This window comes from Vicia villosa, unplaced genomic scaffold, assembly GCF_029867415.1.
Source record: "Vicia villosa cultivar HV-30 ecotype Madison, WI unplaced genomic scaffold, Vvil1.0 ctg.000306F_1_1, whole genome shotgun sequence".
Classification (NCBI taxonomy): Eukaryota; Viridiplantae; Streptophyta; class Magnoliopsida; order Fabales; family Fabaceae; genus Vicia; species Vicia villosa.
In genome coordinates this window covers 1,159,113-1,180,581 of record NW_026705134.1, presented here as the reverse complement: position 1 = coordinate 1,180,581, position 21,469 = coordinate 1,159,113, and the positions used below count along the sequence as shown (strand labels likewise).

At 37.9% G+C, this 21,469-nt stretch overlaps 1 protein-coding gene across 1 annotated transcript; it reads left to right on the top strand.

Moving 5' to 3' along the window:
- The first annotated feature begins 13,769 nt into the window (after positions 1 to 13,769).
- LOC131626574 (uncharacterized) lies at positions 13,770 to 15,185 on the top strand. Its single transcript, XM_058897394.1, has one exon. It carries the CDS (start codon positions 13,770 to 13,772, stop codon positions 15,183 to 15,185), a length of 1,416 nt encoding a protein of 471 aa, XP_058753377.1.
- The last annotated feature ends 6,284 nt before the right edge of the window (positions 15,186 to 21,469 follow it).

Below are 21,469 nucleotides of genomic sequence, written 5' to 3'. Positions count from 1 at the left end.
TAAGTTTGCATTCAGATCCTGCTGAGAAACATTCAAATCCTCCCTACTCTTTAGGATATCCTAACTTAAAGAATTGATAGGTTTGTTCAAAGTCCTCATAACCTTCTACAACCTCTTCAATTTCTCCTATACAATATACATAGGGCTGCCAGAGATGGGAATGTTCCAATTTTCCTGAACTGTTGCAGTGTAGCCATTCATTTCCACCACACAGTTGTAGAATTTGAAATGAGGCTTCGTAGTCTTTGCTTTATCTTTGTTCCTAAGCCAAGGCAAGGCATGGTCAAAGATGCCCGAGTGTCGTATCTGCAAAATAGTGTCCATGTTCAGTTGGAACCAGCTTGTATTTTCCATCACTTTATCTATCCTATAATAGATGGCTTTCTCCACCTGTTTATTCGACCAAGTAAAGTAAGGCTCTAACCCATCCATCTCACAAAGATCAGTGGACTCCGTCATATTCAAAAAGTCTTGCATCTCAGCCTGAGTAACTTTCCTTCCACCAATCATGTCTTGGAACCTGCTGACATTATTAAAATCCCCTAGTAAGACCCAAGGTCCAACTAAGTTATCATGGATCTCCTCAATTTGTTTCCATAATTGTCTTCTATTGTCTAAGTTATTGGCAGCATAAATGGCAGTCATCCAATACAGAAATTTCCCAGTTAAATCATACAGCCCACAATGAATCAATTGACTACTTCTAGAAATAAACCTCAAATCAAGTACATTATTATCTAAAGTTATCCATATTCTACCATTAGAGTGGTTGGCATAGTTATTTGCATACATACCTCCAAGTTGAAGATGCTGTCTAATATCCATTGCCTTATTTTCTTTGACTCTGGTTTCTAACAAGATAGTAATCATAGGATGAAGCTTCCTAAGGCGGGACTTAACCTCTCTAAGCATCCCAACTTTATTAAACCCCCTGCCATTCCATGAGATGATCATGATGCATAGACTTGGTAGACTAGGGGATTATTCAAGTCCCCTAGTGCATCAAAACCATTCCAGCATGTTATGATAATACTCTCCTATGCAATCTTCTTTCCTTTATCCCTGCCACTGAGTACAGTCTTTCAATTACCCCCTGAATCTTCAAGATGTATGGTTACCTGATCAATGGTAGGGGTACTCTTAACAATCACTAGCTTACTAAGTACAGGGTCAGGTGGTGTTGTTACATCATGAACGGGTTTGGTCTTAGGTTGCCACTTCTTGATAATCTTTTCCTTGCAATTATGGCCAAACTTTTGACATTTTCCACAAAACAAGGGTTTCCACTCATAGTCAATAGGTTGTTGGATTATCTTCCCTTCCATATCCTTGATGTTCACTGTGCTTCTTAGCTCTTGAGTGATATCAATTTCAACTAAAATTCGGGTATAGGAAACCTGGGCCTTACTAGCAGTACATTCATCAGTAAGTAGAGGATTTCCCAGAGCATTATCAATCTTGTTGAGACTCTTTACTCCCCACAAGTGCAGAGGTAGAGAGGAAAATTTCACCTAGATTGGCAAGGTGCGCAACATGTATTTTTTAAGATTGAACCCCGGCTGCCAATCCCCAAGAAAGAGAGGCATATGCCGCAGTGTATAGGGACCCTTCATCATCACAACATCCTTATCACCCATCAATCTGAACCTCAGAATGAAGTATCCCTCCTCGTGATACACCATCTCCGGTAATTGGACAAAGTTCCACATTCGTTCCATGTAGTGCTTCAGCATAGTCATACTATATATGTCACCTCCAAGGGCATATAGAATCAGCGCAAAATCCCAATATAATATTTCCGATTCCACATCCTTCTGCTCGATTTCAATCTCAATCTCGCCATTGACCATCTTTGGAGGAACATATTCCATAACCATCCCTTTCGTCGGATTCCGGTTATCGCTCAATACATCCACCCACAGTTTTCTTTGCTCACTCGTCTTCTTCACATCTCCATTTAGGTTTTCAGTTGGTGCAATAGTTAGGCCTTTTGCAGTAGCAGATCCCTTCCCAGTAGCAGATCCAGTCATAGAACCAGAAACTCCTTCCTCGCCGTCACTGAGTGTGACTTCCGCCGTATGTATCACAATTTCATGCTGACTTGGTGACGTCGACGCCGGTTTCTTTGGTGGTCCCCGTCCCCTCGCCATTTTCTTGAGTTAAATCCAATAATTATTAAGCATCCCTTTAGAATAACAAAACAAACTATTTATATAGTTCCTGAAGAACTTATCAAATATCCATGAAGGATAATAATAAGGTTTTATATAGTTTCTGAAGAACTTATCAAATATCCATGAAGGATAATAATAAGGTTTTATATAGTTTCTGAAGAACTTATCAAATATCCCTGAAGGATAATATTCAGTTTTTATATAGTTCCCGAAATATTTGTGATTGAGTTCCTCAAGAACTACAAAATGAGTTCATGAAGAATTTAATAAAAAGATTTGTGATATAGTTTATGAAGAACTTCGGAAAAAAAATTGTGATTGAGTTTCAATATTATATCTTATTAAATTATCAAATAATGAGTTTCAATATTATATCTTATTAAATTATCAAATAATCACTGAAGGATTACAAAACAAATTGTGTTATATAGTTCCTGAAGAACTTAACAATTATCTTTGAAGGATACTATTGAGTTTATATAAAGCATCTCTGAAGGATAATATTTACAATCCCAGAATCCTAGAAGGATTGCATCTATAATATTAACGAATCCCAAAAGGATTGAATCTATAATAGAAAGATTGAAAGAATAATATTGAATACTCTAGAAGGATTTCATAAATATTTTTTGTTATATTGATCTAATGACACAAATAATTTTAACGCATCCCAAAAGGATGGTTATATTTTTTAGATAGGATGGTTATATTTTTTTAGATTGTTGTTTATAACAAATAATTTTAACGCATCTCAAAATGATGCTTATATTTTTCTTAGATCATCATTTATAAACTAATAATTTTAACGCATTTCAGAAAGATGATTATATTTATTTTAAATTATTGTTTATAAATATTTATATTATTCTAACTTTTTTTCTCTAACATTTGACTGTGTTAGAAACTTCTTAAAATTGTTAGAATATAATTTGTTATATGTTTGAGATTATAAATCTATATATTTCCTTAAAGGATTGGCTATATAATTTTTTTTATTGTCTTTGATGATTGAGGCATTGTCTATGTGTTTGGTGTTAAAATATTTTAATAGAATAAATTTTGTTATGTATAATATATCACTTAATATATTTATGTATCAATTAGTCAATGTTATATATATTTTATTGCTGCTATTAGATTTCTAAATTAAGAAACTTTTGTAAAATATTAAGATGTGTTTGATATTTTAAAATATTTTTTATATTGGTTAATTAATGTCATTTGGTGCAACAATGAAAGATATGCGACCAATTGCGTGTTGTACTACATTGTACAATATTATTTCCAAAATCCTTACAAATCGTTTGGGTAGTGTGATCAATGCAATTGTTAATGATAGCCAAACGGTGTTTCTTCCGGGTAAAACCATCCAGGATAATATCATAATGGCCCATGAGCTTCTTAGAGGATACAATAGAAAACATTTGTCCCCTCGATGCACTCTGCAAATCGACCTACAGAAAGTGTATGATACGGTGGAGTGGCAAGCTTTGGAAACGATAATGCAAGAAATGAGCTTCCCCCAGAAATTCACCAACTGAATTATGACTGCAGTGAGATCAGTATCCTATAGGTACCTTATTAATGGTTAGATGAGCAACATTCTGAAAGCAAAAAGAGGTTTGAGACAGGGTGACCCTATCTCTCCTCTCCTTTTCGTTTTGGTGATGGAATACTTGCATAGATGTATGACTAACCTCCATGGATGCCCGAAGTATAGCTATCACCCTAAATTAGCTAGGCTTCAAATAAGTAATGTTTGTTTTGCAGATGATCTCTTACTTTTTGCTAGAGGAGATGAAGATTCTATTCATTCCATGATGCATATTTTCCAGCAATTCTCAGAGGCAACAAGTTTGAAAGCTAATCCTGCAAAGTGTAAGGCGTATTTTGGTGGTACGGGTAACCCAGAAAAGCAGAGAATATTGACTGCCACTGGTTTTAAGGAGGGGGAGCTTCCATTCAAGTACCTTGGTGTACCTCTCTCAAGTAGGCGACTTTCTATCAATCAGTGCCAGCCTTTAATTGATAAAGTGTTGAATAGGATCCATCAATGGTCTGCGAAGTTGCTTAGCTATGCGAGGAAACAACAATTGGTCAAAAGTGTCTTACTAACGATTTTTGGCTATTGGATGTAGGTGTCACTACCGCGAAAAATGGAATCAGAAACCTAACTCGAAATAAGAACAAGGTCTTTCGACCAGAGAATCAAGGTACGAGAGTCGGTTACGCAAGGGGAAGGTATTAGCACCCCTCACGCTCATCGTACTCGATGGTATCCACCTATGTTTGTTTCTATCTAAAGGGTGTGTACTATGTCTATGTCTAAATGCGAATGAGTGAAAAAAAAAACGGGGAAAAGAAGGAATTATTTACAAGTGTGCTCGCTTAGGGCCCGCGACCCAATGCCTATGTATCCTTTTCAGGAATCAGAGTGACCGTAGTTCGGCTCCATAGTTTCAATCTGTTTTGTGTTTTTTAGTTGAACAGCGGTTAAGGTCACAATCCACGATGCTCGACCTTTGGAGACTTATAAGCCTAGTTTTGGAAAGGACTTAACTTGTTCTTAGAAGCAGAGAGAACTTGGGTTTGTGTTTTTTATGTAACTACATGATGAACAAAACCCAATACAAGGTTTCGCACCACCTCATCACTTTGTTTTAATTCGAGCCTTTATCAAGTGTTTTAAATGGTTTTGGTTGAGTATTTTTTAAGGGGATTTACTTTGCAATTTGAATCACATAAAAATGTATAATGATCGAGAAGCATATAAGGGAATGAATCCCACTCACTTCTATCCCATTATATAATGTTCAAGAAACAGATTAGGGAATGAATCCCACTCATTTCTATCCCATTAATTAATGTTCGAGAAACAGATTAGGGAATGAATCCCACTCATTTCTCTCCCATTAATTAGTGACCGAGAAACATATTAGGGGAAAGAATCCCACTCATTTCTATGCCACTAAGTGATTGAGAAGCAGATTAGGGAATGAATCCCACTCATTTCTCTTTCACTTTCTTAATGTGATTCGCATCTTTATTTATTAGTGTTTTAATGTTGAAAAGAAAAAAGAATGAAAAAGGGGAACGAACCTATTCTCTAATCTAATTGTTATTCTAATTCTTATTTAACAACTAAGGGAAGTATACTAAGATTGCAATAAAAACCTATCACTATATCAATCAAGTGAAATTATATACAAGGAAAGACTAAACAATTATGTACCCATGAAAGGAAAAATTCAAGTAAAATAGAAGAAAACTGATTTAGAATTCTAATACAGGTCTTAATACCTTTAAACACATATAAAATCATATACAAAAAGAAACTAAAGCTATTGCATAAATGCAAGCCAAATTATGGACTAAAATCACATGGTTAACCACTTAGAAACATACACTAATCGGGCATAGAAAACCTAATGAAAATATAATCAAAACATGGAATTGACCTTTTATTTTTTTTACACATTATCATGTATTAGTCTACTGAAGCTACTCAAAAATTGGCAATTAGATTCTATCCCTAAGGCCTCTAATCAAATTAGTTTGCAAAACCTATGAAAACATGAAAGCAAAATGAACACATGAGAGGGAATGATTTACTAAAAATAGTAAACTAATTTCTAAAAATCTACAAAAAATACCAAGTTTCAAATATCTAAAACATATTTTTATTCATTTTTTATTCGAAGGAAAACTGGATTATGAATCAAAAGTTAGAAGAGAAACAAGTTTCAAATAAAAATGTAATTCTGCCTAAGAGCTAGGGGTGAGAAAGCAATTTTTGAAGAACTGAAACCTCTTTATTGGTGCACTAGGCCTAATACAAGGGGGTGCAGAAATTGACATTGGAGCTAAAGCCCAACACAAAGCATGATCCAAGGGCACTTGATAACAATGTTTGTTTTATTTGTCTTTTTTATCAAAATCAAAATGTGACCAATTAATTGAACTATAGTTTTTTCTTTTAACGTGACTTGGATTATTAATGGGAATGTAGCATCAATTGGTCATAAATGGTTTTAAGTTAGATGAGGACAAAAATGAGTCAGAAGGCAATCATACGCTGCCACATCACTGGTCACACCCATGCAAGCATAGAAGAATGCAAAGAAACCACGTGCAACATGGGCTAATCAGGGAGCTTCTCCCTCATACTACTACACACGTGAACAGTACCATGTGGTACTATTCATCGTTTTCCCGACGAGTTCACGGCGGCGCCAGTAACGGTCAAGCTTCAAAAACAAAAAAAGGACCACCTCTCCTCTCAAAATTTTGTGTAGGTTATGAATATGCCCTCGGTTTCCATTGATTCTTCCTCTAACTTACAAACCGAAACACACATACCAAGCCCTAAGTCCACCAAAGTGCATCAAAGAAACGTAAGAATGTACCTATTCCATTCAAAGCTATACTCATGAACACGCAAAAGTATCTAAATCGATTCAAACACGTCTGCATCAAAATTTCGGAGCTCATATTATTTCAGCAAAAGAATTGAACGTTCATGCTTTCATGTTCATCTTAAATATGCCTATCATATGCCTAGAATGCCGAGGGAATTTAAGAACCTAACCTGAAAGAATTTTGGATACAGAGATCTTTAACACACTTCTACCTTCACGTTTTAGCTTCGTTTCTTGGAGATGATGATGAGGTGTGAAGAGGCATGGAGATGCGCACGTTTATGCTTGCAAAGATTCTGAGAGATTAAAAGCTTCTTGCATTGTTTGATGTTGTTGGAGTGGTGGCGATTATGGATCGGAGACGTTTGGGATATTGAGATGGTGAAGACGCAGAGATGATGAAGGTGGAGGAAAGAGGTGGAGATGGTGGTTATTGAATGTGAAGGATGAAGGTGGTTGATTCTGTTACGGTGGTTGGTGGTGGTTAGAAGAGTTGGTTACGGTTGTTGTGTTTCGGTTAGGGTAGTTAGATTTGGTAGAAGATGAAGTGAGGGTGGAGAGAAAGAGAGAAGAGAGAGGAGAAAGATGAGAGGAGAGTGTGAAAACTGAGAAAAGAAGAAAAATGAATCCTCCTGAATTTGTGAAGAGTTTGTAATTATATAGTGTGGTGAGGTTGCATGGAGAGTGTGTACCTTAAGGCATGATGTTGGTATAAGCATCAGATATTTTCTATTCAAACATAGTGCATAAGTAGTTGCACTTTTATAAAAGATTTTCCTTACTTTTCATGTATGCAGTATGTGTGGCTTGGTAGTGTATTGCTGTGGTGCTATAGCATCGAGATTGATGACTACAACTATATTGAAACAACTTCCAAGCGTGCCTGATCGTAACTAATGTTATGCTCAAATATGCAATTGAAACTGTTTGATATTTTTGAGGTGTTTGGCAAAAGATATGGCTGGCACATGACTAGAGTTTTGGCTTGATGCCTCTTTGGACGTAAGTTTCCCAGGGCATGACTTTAATGACTCGAAACTAAATCATCCCAAGCCCAATTTCCATGATTATTTGGTCAATAGATAGAGAGTATGGGATAGAACAGTATGATGCTTCATTATGATCTTGGAGATGTTCGTAGCATCTGGCAAAATGATTTGAAAATGGCACACCACGTGCTCGATAAATTTCTTGCGCGTGCCCAGGGAATGTGACTTCTTTTCTTGCCAACACATGAACTTGCGAGGGAAACACTTTGAGGCTTTGTAATCTCCTCATATCTCAACTAAAATTCGTAATGCTCAGACCAATGGGTAGATGGCATAGAGGTGATGAGATCCATACCAATATTGGACCAATGGAATGCCTCTAGCTCTTGGAAAACGTATTTGAAAATGGCACGCCAAGTGGTTGATTAAATGTTTACGCATGACTTGCATTATGCCCAGCAATATGACCTGAAACAATTTGATTCTTCCAACTTATGATTCTTTTTTCTTTCAAACCAAGCTTCAATTGAAAACATCTCCAACTACAAAGTTGTTCATCTCCAAGAGGTTAAAAACTTTGATGTTGAACTTGTTTCAAAGTTTTTCCATTTTACATGTGTAATGTGGAGATGAAGTCATCTAGTCAACCATTCCCAAACTTTTCTCAAAAAATCTCTTAGTATAAAAGTTGCTATTTATGGAAATTCCCAACTTAACCACCATCCAAAAATAGTAACTTTGATCATTTCTTGATTTTATTCCATTCCCTCGACTTTTCTTGACCAATTTTTTTTACCAGTCTTCAATATTTGACAATTGACCTTGATCTTGACCAAAAAGTCAACTTTTCCCGATTTTCTGATTCCAGATGAATTTTCCCGATTAATCCGTTTCTGATCTAATTCTCAATCAATTTTCCACAAAGAAGCTTCAGCGAACATTTCTTCAAGGCAACTATACTTCATTTCCAAAAGTCACCTCCTGATTAAATTTTAACCAACAAGTCAACAAGGTTGACTTTGATCAAAACCCTAATTTGGGCAATCCTGATGAACCTGAAGCTTGTATCTTTTAATCAGAGCTTTGCCTTGGAGAGGAGGAAACCCTGACCTCAGGAGAATGCCACTGAAGATGATGCCTGAGACCTAATATCTAATTCTTTTTTTTAATCGAGAATTTCCTCAACCTCAGCCTCTTTTTTGTAAATTTTCTTGAACAGTAATTGTGATATGGACGAATGTATTAGATGAATGACCTACATGAGGTTCAGAGACTACTCCAGAGGATCGGTTGATTAAAGGTACATGTTTTATCCATGGCACTCCTTTAATTGCAATAATAGATACTGGAGCAACTCACTCGTTTATTTCTTTGGATTGTGCTAAACGCCTGAATTTGGAAATATCTGATATTAATGGAAGTATGATCATTGACACTCCTGCGTCGGGTTCAGTGACTACTTCGTTTGCTTGTTTGAACTGTCCAATTGATATTTTTGGTAGAGAATTCGGAATGGACTTAGTGTGCCTTCCGTTGGAACAACTTGATGTTATCCTGGGCATGAATTGGTTGCAATTTAATCGGGTTTATATCAACTGTTTCGCGAAGACGGTTATTTTTCCTGAAGATGTCAGTGTTGAGGATTTAGCAATGACGACTAGACAGGTGGATGAAGCAATGAAGGACGGGGCTTCCGTGTTTATGTTGATTGCATCCATGGAAGTGAAAAAGAAAGCGGTGAGTAGTGACTTACCGGTAGTATGTGAATTTCCAGAAGTTTTCCCAGAAGATGTAAGAGAATTACCGCCAGAGAGGGAGGTAAATTTCGCTATTGAATTAATTCCTGGAACTAGTCCAGTGTCGATGGCACCTTATCGTATGTCGGCATCGGAATTGACTGAGTTGAAGAGTCAATTGGAAGAGTTACTTGAGAAGAAATTTATTTGTCCTAGTGTCTCATCGTGGGGTGCACCGGTGTTACTAGTGAAGAAGAAAGAAGGCTCAATGAGGCTGTGTGGATTATAGGCAACTGAATAAAGTTACTATCAAGAATCGGTATCCATTACCGAGGATTGATGATTTAATGGATCAACTGGTTGGTGTGAGCGTGTTCAGCAAAACTGACTTGAGGTCGGGATATCATCAGATTCGGGTGAAGACGGACGATATTCAGAAGACGGCATTTAGAACAAGGTATGGTCATTACGAATATACAGTGATGCCATTTGGAGTAACTAATGCGCCGGGGGTTTTCATGGAGTATATGAATAGGATCTTCCATCCTTACCTGGATCAGTTCGTGGTGGTATTTATCGATGATATTCTAATATATTCTAAAAGTGAAGACGAGCATGCAGAGCATCTAAGAGTGGTATTGGAACTATTGAAGGAAAAGAAACTTTATGCGAATATGTCAAAGTGTGAGTTTTGGCTAAGTGAAGTAAGCTTTCTTGGGCATGTAATTTCTAAAGATGGTATTGCCGTTGACCCAACGAAAGTAGAAGCAGTGTCTCAATGGGAAGCTCTGAAGTCAGTTTCCGAAATCCGTAGTTTCCTTGGTCTCGCGGGTTACTATAGAAAGTTCATCAAAGGTTTTTCAAAGTTAGCGTTGCCGTTAACTAAGTTGACTAGGAAGGGTCAAGCTTTCGTCTGGGATTCGAAATGTGAAGAAGGATTCCAAGAGTTGAAGAAGAGGTTGACTAGTGCACCGATCTTGATTTTGCCGAACCCGGCGAAGTCTTTTGTTGTTTATTGTGATGCTTCATTGATGGGATTAGGAGGTGTACTGATGCAGAATCAACAGGTAGTCGCTTATGCGTCGAGACAACTTAAAGTGCATGAGAGAAATTATCCGACTCATGACTTAGAGTTGGCGGCAGTGGTATTTGTGTTGAAATTGTGGAGGCATTATTTATATGGTTCAAGGTTTGAAGTGTTTAACGATCACAAGAGTTTGAAGTATCTCTTTGATCAAAAAGAGCTGAATACGAGACAAAGAAGATGGTTAGAATTTCTCAAGGATTGTGATTTTGAACTGAATTATCATCCGGGTAAAGCAAATGTTATTGCCGATGCATTGAGTAGGAAGTCCCTGCATATGTCTATGCTTATGGTGAGAGAATTGGATTTAATTGAGCAATTCCGAGATTTGAGTTTAGTATGTGAAGACACTCCTACCAGTGTTAAATTGGGTATGGTGAAGTTGACTAGTGGTATTCTTCAGGAAATCCAAGAGGGTCAGAAGACTGATGTAGAGTTGGTTGATAAGTTGACTCTAATTAACCAAGATAAAGGAGGTGAATTCAGAATCGACGAGAATGGCATAATGAGGTTTGGTAATCGTGTTTGTGTTCCTGATGTTGCCGAATTGAGAAGAAGCATTCTTGAGGAGGGACATCGTAGCGGATTGAGTATTCATCCTGGTTCTACCGAGATGTATCATGACTTAAAGAAGTTGTTTTGGTGGCCTGGAATGAAAAAGGAGATAGCTGAATTTGTCTATGCTTGTTTGACTTGCCAGAAGTCAAAGATTGAGCATCAGAAACCGTATGGAGCTATGCACCTGTTATTTATTCTTGAATGGAAGTGGGATAGTATATCTATGGATTTTGTTTCAAGAAAATGATGGCATACAAAAAGAGACCTCTATGATCTTGTTTGAGGACAAACAAGAAATCAAGTTGGGGAGAATTTGTTAACAACCCACAAGTTGTTAAAATAATATCCACAAAAATACCATTGTGACACTAACAACTCAAGTATTTGTAGTTAAAAGCACAAATTAAGTAAGAAAAGAAATACATTGACTTTTATTAACTTTTGTGCAGGTTGAGAGAAGAAAGGGACAAAAAGAGTCAAAATCTAGAAGGCTCTGATAAACACCAGCAAAAGATAGTTCGCTACGCGAAGCCTCGATTCGCTGTAGCGAATCCACCCAGAAACAAAAGAAAAGAAGAAAAAGAATATTCGCGATAGCGAACATCAGCGAAGCAGGGCGATCAAGCAGAGTTCGCTACAGCGAAGCCCCGATTCGCTGCAGCGAAAGAACACAAGACACAAACAGAAACAAACTCTCATAGTTCGCTTGCAGCGAAGGAAAGCGAAGAGGATATTCTTTACAACGAAACCCCGATTCGCTGTAGCGAATGGAAACAGAAGCAACCTCTCCAGTTTGCTCGTAGCGAGGAGCAGCGAAGACAGTTCGCTCTAGCGAAATAACAGCTCGCTGTAGCGAATTTTGGCGGTTAACTGAAGGCGGTCAGATTTGAATTCTTAAACCTTAAGCAACCATTCGCTGTAGTGAACGAACTTTCGCGTAGCGAAATCAGGCGGGTGGAACTGGTATAAAAAGAACAAAAACATGAAGCAGAGGGGGGTCTGAGATTTTTTGCTCTAAGGATAATTTTGATAAGTTATAAGATTACTTAGGAAGAAGAGAATTGGAGAATCGAGCTGGATTCACATCAACAATTGAGGAATCATCGTTGATGTTCATCCATCCCAAATTCTTCCCTTTTGTACAAGTTATCATGTCAATGGATAACTAACTCTCTATCTTGTTAGGGATTGGATTACTCTACGGAAAAAGTATGTATATCTTTTGATTATCAGTTTAATACAAGCATGCTATTATGATTATCAATTATATCTTGATCTTAATTTCCATATTTCATGAATTGGATTGATTAATGACAATTGCTTCCAATTCTTTGAACAAAAGATATTTAATTACTCAACTATTAATTGCTAGACATAGAATTATATTTGAGATCCATAATGAATACTCGTACTTAAATCACTATCAGTGTATTCAATTCGAGTGAGAGATCATCAATTGAATCAACTGAAGGAACAAGAAAACTTCGTGTAGACATACACGTCGCCTTTGAAAAGTATATGGAGATAAGAATGATAGCATGAGTATAAAAGATATATCAGTTAGAAATATATACTAACAGTAGAGGAAACTAATCCCTGCAAGCTTTATAAAGATTCTACAATTTCTGTTACAAAATTTGCATCTTGATTATAGTCTATTACAAAGAAAAATCTTACTAAATTAAACCAAGCTTTTGAATCTTAAAACTTCTAATGGATTTTCAATACTCGGATTAATTGTAATATCACTCCAGTCTCTATGGATACGATAAAAATACTTTCTTTTGAGTTACACAACATCAAAATGGCGCCGTTGCCGGGGACTGGCGTTTAGATATTACGAACCAAAAACGATTATTGTTCTCTTTTAGAAGCATGTATATTTGTTCAAAACACTGCATATATAATTGTACATATACTTAACTTATCCTAACATCTCTTGTTAGAATTGCAAGGCTTTTGTATGCGAGGTACAAACTCAAAGGAATTAGTACCTTTCGATCCCGAGATCGAGAGAACTGTGCGAAAGAACAAAAGACGTGCAAGGAAACTGAAACAAGCTAACAAAAACAGAAAAAAAGAAACCACATCAGCTGCACCAGTCACAAAAATGGTAGAAGAACATCAGAGGGAACCTCCCTGCGAAAGCAGCCCAAGACGGTTCGCCCGTCTCACCAACAATCCAGCTGCACGACGCGCTGAAATGAAAACAGGACTGCTGCAAATCATTTATGCTAACCCTTTTGCAGGTCTTGACCATGAGGATCCATACACACACCTCACAAAGTTTTATGAGATCGCTGGTACGCTAGGTGCTCCTGAGGCGGAAGAGGAAGCCGTATTTATGAGACTCTTTCCACATTCATTGATCGGAAAAGCGAAAGACTGGTATCTTGACCAATCAACAGAGACAATGACCAACTGGAATGTCTTGGAAAAGCACTTTCTCAACAGGTTCTTCTCTCACAATCGATTCATGGACGCAAAGACAGCAATAGCAACATTCACTCAAGCGACAAATGAAACCTTGTGCGAGGCTTGGGAGCGTTATAAATCCATGTTACGAAAGTGTCCAAATCACAGCTTCGATAGCCTATCACAAGTCCATACTCGAGGAAGCAGTCGCAATTATTGATAGGATGGCCCTCACAAACCATCAAGTTCAACATAATCGAGGTGCTGTCCAAAGGAAACCAGGGGTACTGGAATTAGGAACGAACGATGCAATTTTAGCACAAAATAAACTCCTCACTCAAACCGTCGAGGAACTAACAAAACAGCTGTCCAAACTTCCTCAATAACTCAAAGAAATGCATGCTCCGGCAAGCTCTTCACATCAAGTGGCTTATTGCGAATTATGCACTGGAGATCATCAGACTGGTTTTTGCCCTCCACCAAATGAGGAAGTTAATTATATGGGAAATCAGCAAAGGACAACACCGTATCAAAGCAGTCAGAATTTCCAACGAGGAAACAACGCCAAGTATGGTCAGGGGTGGAGACAAGACACCGGAACTGCAAACAGACCACATCAATACCAAGGTTATCAACAACCACATCATCCAAATCAACCCGACAGAACAGCCAAACTTGAAGATACACTGCAACAATTCATGCAACTCTCAATTGCGAATCAGAAAAATACTGATGCTTCCATCAAAAATCTCGAAACCCAAGTTGGACAAATTGCAAAACAATTGACAGACCAACAAAAAGGTACTTTCACAGCTACAGCACAAACAAATCCAAAGGAACATTGTAAGTCTATTACAACACGAAGTGGTCGAGTGCTTGAAACAGAAAGTAATGAGAAAAACGAGGAGAAAATTTTGGAAGAAAAAGAGAGAGAGCAAGTTAACGAGGAAAAAGAAAAATTACATGAAAGTCATGATGAGATTATTGAAGAAAGACAGAAAGAAGAAAATATAATGGAAACAAACGGTGCAAGGAAGAATCAACAAACAAGAGAAGAAAAAGGAAAGCTGATCAGTCCTCCGGTACAAAATCTACCATATCCACATGCTCCAACAAAAAAGGATAAAGAACGGCAATATGCTCGGTTTTTAGACATTTTCAAGCGCTTACAAATCAACATTCCATTCGCCGAAGCACTCGAACAAATGTCAACATATGCTAAATTCATGAAAGAAATCCTCACAAAGAAGAGGCGTATTACTGATGAAGAAACAATCTATCTTGACGCAAGCTGCAGCGCAATCATACAAAGGACCCTTCCCCAAAAAGAAAAAGATCCTGGACGAGTTACCTTACCAGTAACCATCGAAAACGTAAATGTTGGAAAGGCATTGATCGATCTTGGATCAAGCATCAACCTTATCCCACTCTCCGTGATAAAAAGAATAGGCGATTTGGATATGAAGCATACAAGAATGACGTTGCAGCTGGCAGACAAATCAGTCACAAGACCATCTGGCATAGCTGAAGATGTTTTGGTCAAAGTAGATAAATTCCTCTTTCCAATCGATTTTGTTGTTATGGACATCGAGGAGGATGATGATGTACCACTGATTTTGGGGCGCCATTTCATGAAGACTGCTCGTATGATGATTGATATTGATGATGGATTGATGAAAGTACGGGTTCAAGACGAAGAGGTCAGTTTTAACCTCTTTGACGCAATGAAATATCCAAAAGAAAAAGGAGCCTGTTTCAAGGTAGACACCATTGAAATGGAACTACCAAGGTACAAGAACAAGCACATTTAACAACCCCCTTAGAAAGAGCCCTCATGAATGCTTATGAAGTTCTTAGTGTTGACGAAGAAAAGGACATCCAACAATACTTATCCAGTTTGGATTCAGCCAAAGAAATACCACCAAAAGAAACAAGGATTGAAAAGTTAGACAACGATATCGCAAGAAAAGATACCAAGTTTGAACTAAAAGTGCTGCCGGAACATTTAAAGTATGTATTTCTCGACGAGGAGGGGTCCAAACTAGTCATTATCAGCAAGTTTCTAACCAATTCTGAAGAAACGAAACTGATTCAAGTGCTAAAAGAAAATCAGAATGCAATTGGGTGGGTGTTGTCCGACTTAAAAGGAATTAGTCCTTCGTATTGCATGCATAGCATTATGATGGAAGAAAATTTCAAACCAATTGCCCAACCCCAAAGGCGTTTGAATCCAACAATGAAGGAAGTAGTGAGAAAGGAGGTTGTAAAGCTTCTCGAGGCAGGTATGATTTATCCTATTTCTGATAGTGCTTGGGTGAGTGTAACACCCCAATTCTACCCAAAGCATTTAGGCAAGAAAATATCAGAGTATTTAAAATTTCATACAACACAATTAGGATGTTACACTAAGTAACCAAACAAACACCTAGAAAACAAACGGACATCAGCGATGCCAAAAGCATACACACCTGCCAATAACATGATACATAACACACGGAAGATATGAACATATATATATATATATATATATATATATATATATATATATATATATATATATATACTTAAAGCTCTCACTCTCAAGAGAAGTTTTCCAAAACAAGTTGTTTACAATACACAATGCCACATTATCACATATACATGTTCAAAAGAGTTATACAAATAAATAACAACAAAATCCCGACTCCCCGGTGTTACGTATCAGAGCGACCGACAATACCAACTGGAGAACTACCTCTTCCAAAGACTCCCAAAGCGGCTAATCTGCAGGATGCCACTCAAGCATCAAATCAGCAGAAGGGTGAGAATATAATTTATAATGAAAGCATGACAAATATAGTAATGCCAACAAGTATCATCAATAAACATACAACAAAGTAATCCACTAAGTCATCCACAATTAATATATAAGTAATGCGACACATGAATGATAACATAAATTATACGGACTGACGATGATGAATGAGACTCGACTATGCATATGCATGTGGTACCAAATCCAGAGTAAAACTCCTCCTTGTCAATATGACAAATACACCTGCCGAGCAATATGCTGGGACTTTATTCCACTCAGGAAGCCCGCAGGCTGTCGTCATCGAGCACGCAGCTCCCACTGATGACCTCTTGCCACTCAGGCTAATATACGTTACCGAGCATTAAGCTCCTACTGGTAACCAAGCGCGCACGCTTTCGTCATTGAGCACGCAGCTCCCACTGATGACCTCTTGCCACTCAGGCTAATATACGTTACCGAGCATTAAGCTCCTACAGGTAACCATGCCCGCAGGCCATCTGTTAACAGCATTCCACCATTAACGTATTGAAATGTTATGCTGTGCAAATATATGACTCTATTACACGACTACAACATCATCAACAATATAACACGATCATACACTCACGTTACATCGTTTATATTATATCCAAAAGGATACATCACCGATTAATAACATCGTTATCAATTACATCACACCATAATTACCACACGGGCATTAATAAGCACACATCACACATTTACCATCAAAACATACTAGCCACACCGGCATAAATGAACGTATAACACACTTATACTCATCAAGTTAATATTGGCCATCGGCCCACAACTTCATCAACAAGTTGTAATAACAACAATTCAACAATGATAATACATCATTCTCCTAACACCAATTACTTGCCATAAGGCCGAACATCATGTTCAACAAACAACCAAACATCATCACATATCAAGAATGAACATTCATTAATACATAACACATACGAACATGATTTCATGTTATCGACAACTAATCACATACCTCGTACCAATACGATAACATTCACACAACACATCATCATGATTTATCATGCACTAGTTCACAACCATTTAAGAAAAACAACCAACCACTACTACATCCTACATCATCAACAATTGCAACCAAGCACTATGATTATTTACCAATCATATCGCGCATATAAACAATCATGTGATTTCATCAACAACAATAATATAACTCGGTCACATATCCAAATCACACCGACTATATTAATCCACACGGATACATCACCAAAATTGCCACTTGGGCATTCATAGTCACACAACACACATATACCGCCAAATCACACTTGATTAGTAAACATCATTTCACAAAATACATTTATGAAAAATCATTCAACTACCAACACACCCTTCCTTATCATAAAGCATACTCAAGGTTTCTCATAATACTTCGAATAGCATATAGAAACGACCTACGGTTCAAAAGATACAACAAAACAAAGTTTGGAAAAACAAAATTTAACACAGTCCGCTTGAGCTCCGCTCAGCGGACCCACGCAGAGATCTCCTGCATAAGGACCTCCGCTCAGCGGACTCCAAGCGGACCCACGCAGAGATTTTCTGCAGAAAGACCTCCGCTCAGCGGACCCCCTCCGCTCAGCGGACCCCCTCCGCTCAGCGGACCTGCGAAGACCTAGAAAAACCAGTTCAGTAACAGACCTACACAACCCCATCCAAACCTCTCCAAACCTCAAATAAGCTTCCCTACACATCTTACACAAACCATACATGCCATACATTCATTCTAACAACCAATGATCCATGGGTTACTCACTAAATGTCATAAACCTAATAATTTCTTCATGAGCAAGAAAACATGGATAGATGAAAAACAAACATGATCAACAAGGATATCTAGCATCATACAACACATACACACCACAAAATCAAGTTTATAACATCAAAACTCACAAAACACCCAAACCACCATTGTTGGTCAAGCTTAGAAAAAGAGTAAGAACAAGAACAACACAAGCAAAACTACAAGAATCATATAATCTAGAGAAAATACATTCACCCCCTTACCTTGGTTGGATTCTTGGCTCTAGCTTGGTTTGGATTCCCACAAATCTCTTCTTCTCTTTGTTTTTCTCTTCTTTCTCTTCTCTTTTCTTCTCTTCACAAGTTTCTTTCTTTCTCTCACAAATATCTCAAAATATCTCTTTTTCTCTCTATATCTCTTTTTATTTCTCTACTTCTCATTTTCCCCCACTCAACTCTTATAAATTCTAATTTTGGCCCAAAAGTTACTAAACCTCTAAATCAAGCCCCTTTAACCCCAAAACATAATAATTTCACATATGGAAGTAATAAGTAAAACATTAGCATAAATAATATTTACCGACTGACTCGACTCAAAACGGTAAAATTAGGAAAAAGTAGCAAACATCACAATTAATCAGAAAACACATTTACGAGCGTTACAGTGAGTCCTGTACAAGTCGTACCAAAGAAGGGCGGTATAACAGTGATCACAAATGAGAAAAATGAATTAATTCCAACAAGAATAGTGACGGGATGGCGGATGTGCATTTATTACCGAAGGCTCAATCAAGCAACAAGAAAAGATCATTTTCCGCTTCCCTTCATGGATCAAATGTTAGAGAGATTGTCCGGACAGCAATTCTACTGTTTTCTTGATGGATATTCCCGATATAATCAAATCACCGTCAATCCAGAAGACCATGAGAAAACAACCTTCACTTGTCCATTCGGTGTCTTTGCCTACCGAAGAATGCCTTTCGGATTGTGCAATGCGCCCGCAACATTTCAACGATGTATGCAAGCAATTTTTTCCGATTTGATTGAGAAAAGCATCGAGGTATTCATGGATGATTTCTCGGTCTTTGGAGAATCATTTGATTTGTGCCTGGAAAATTTGGACACTGTGCTGAAACGGTGTGTGGAAACGAATCTAGTACTAAATTGGGAAAAGTGTCATTTCATGGTAACCGAAGGAATAGTGCTTGGCCATAAAATCTCAGCAAAAGGAATTGAAGTAGATAAAGCCAAAATTGATGTTATCAAGAAGCTACCACCACCAACAAATGTCAAAGGGATTCGAAGCTTCCTTGGTCATGCCGGTTTCTACCGAAGATTCATCAAAGACTTCTAAAAAATAGCAAAGCCATTAAGCAATCTCCTAAACAAAGACAGGTTATTTAAATTTGATAACGATTGCCTTACTGCTTTTGAATGTTTGAAAGAAAAACTAGTCATGGCACCCGTAATCACTGCACCCGACTGGAAAATAAATTTTGAACTCATGTGCGATGCAAGTGATTACGCGGTTGGAGCTGTGTTGGGACAGCAAAAAACCAAAGTTTTTCATGCCATACACTATGCAAGTAAAGTGCTAAATGATGCACAAGTTAACTATGCAACCACGGAAAAAGAATTACTCGCAATAGTTTATGCATTGGAAAAATTTCGGTCATATCTCATAGGATCCAAAATATTATGTTACACTGACCATGCAGCCATCAAGTATCAAATCAATAAGGCGGATTCCAAACCAAGGATCATCCGTTGGATGCTCCTCTTGCAAGAATTCAATTTAGAAATCCGTGATAAAAAGGGCACCGAAAACCTGGTTGCGGATCACCTGTCGCGTCTGGTAAATCCAGAAATTAAAAAGGAAGAGAGAGAAGTTCTTGAAGAATTTCCTGACGAAAAGCTACTCATGATCGAGGAAAGGCCATGGTTTGCTGACCTAGCAAATTTTAAGGCATCCGGACTTGTCCCCGAAGATCTTACTTGGCAACAAAAGAAGAAATTTCTACGTGATGCCACTCATTTCGTATGGGATGATCCATATTTATTCAAAATAGGGGAAGACGGTCTGTTAAGAAGATGTGTAACCAAGGAAGAAGCAAGGAGCATTACGTGGCATTGCCATAATTCACCATATGCCGGTCACTACAGTGGAGAACGAACAGCTGCCAAGGTATTACAATCAGGATTTTATTGGCCCACTTTATTTAAAGATACTCATGAACATGCCAAGAACTGTGACAACTGTCAAAGATCCGGAGGAATCTCGAAAAGGAATGAAATGCCGTTACAAAGCATGCTGGAAGTAGAAGTCTTCGACTGTTGGGAAATTGATTTCGTAGGACCCTTTCCATCTTCCTTTAGCAATGAATATATTTTGGTGGCAGTCGATTACGTATCAAAGTGGGTGGAGGCAATAGCTTCCCCAAAAGCTGACGGCAAAACAGTTGTTAAATTCTTAAAGAAGAATATCTTCACAAGGTTTGGAACTCCAAGGATTTTGATAAGTGATGGAGGCTCTTATTTCTGCAACACACAACTCACAAAGGCTCTCGAACATTATGGTGTCAAGCACAAAGTAGCTTCACCCTACCATCCACAAACGAATGGACAAGCAGAGGTTTCTAATCGCGAAGTGAAAAGAATCTTAGAAAAGACCGTGTCCTCATCACGCAAAGATTGGTCCATCAAACTCGATGAAGCTCTTTGGGCATATCGTACCGCATACAAAGCACCAATTGGCCTTACTCCATTTCAAATGGTATACGGAAAGTCTTGCCACTTGTCGGTTGAGTTAGAACACAAGGTCTTTTGGGCATTGAAGGCTCTTAATTTTGATACGGAACAAGCCGGTGAAAGGAGAAAATTACAGTTGCATGAACTTGATGAGTTAAGATTACAAGCATATGAATCATCCAAGCTGTACAAAGAAAAAGTAAAAAAGTACCATGACAGCAAGATATTGCCTAAAGATTTCAAGGCGGGCCAAATGGTGTTACTATTCAATTCAAGACTAAGGTTGTTTCCCGGGAAACTCAAATCAAAGTGGTCCGGACCATTCCGAATTAAAGAAGTCAAGCCGTATGGAGCCATTGAGTTAGAAGATCCTAACACTAATGCAACATGGATAGTTAACGGTCAAAGGCTAAAAAAGTACCTAGGTGGTGAAATCGATCGCATCACTACCACAATTCCGTTAAACGAACCATAACCATGATGAAGTGTCAAGCTAATGACGATAAACAAGCGCTTTTCAGGAGGCAACCTGACTGTAAGTATTTACTAAGTTTTGAATGGGGAGAAGTATCACAAAACAGCAGAAAGTTGGAAAAGTGCATATTTCGCTGCAGCGAATAAAACCTTCGTTGTAGCCAGCGTGCCCAAAAAATTCGCTGTAGCGAAAGTATGGTTCGCTGTAGCGAACGTGCGGTGGTCAAACAAAACTTTATGACCACAAACCTACTCCCTGCCACACTTTAATGCACTCCCCTTTTAGTTAATATATTT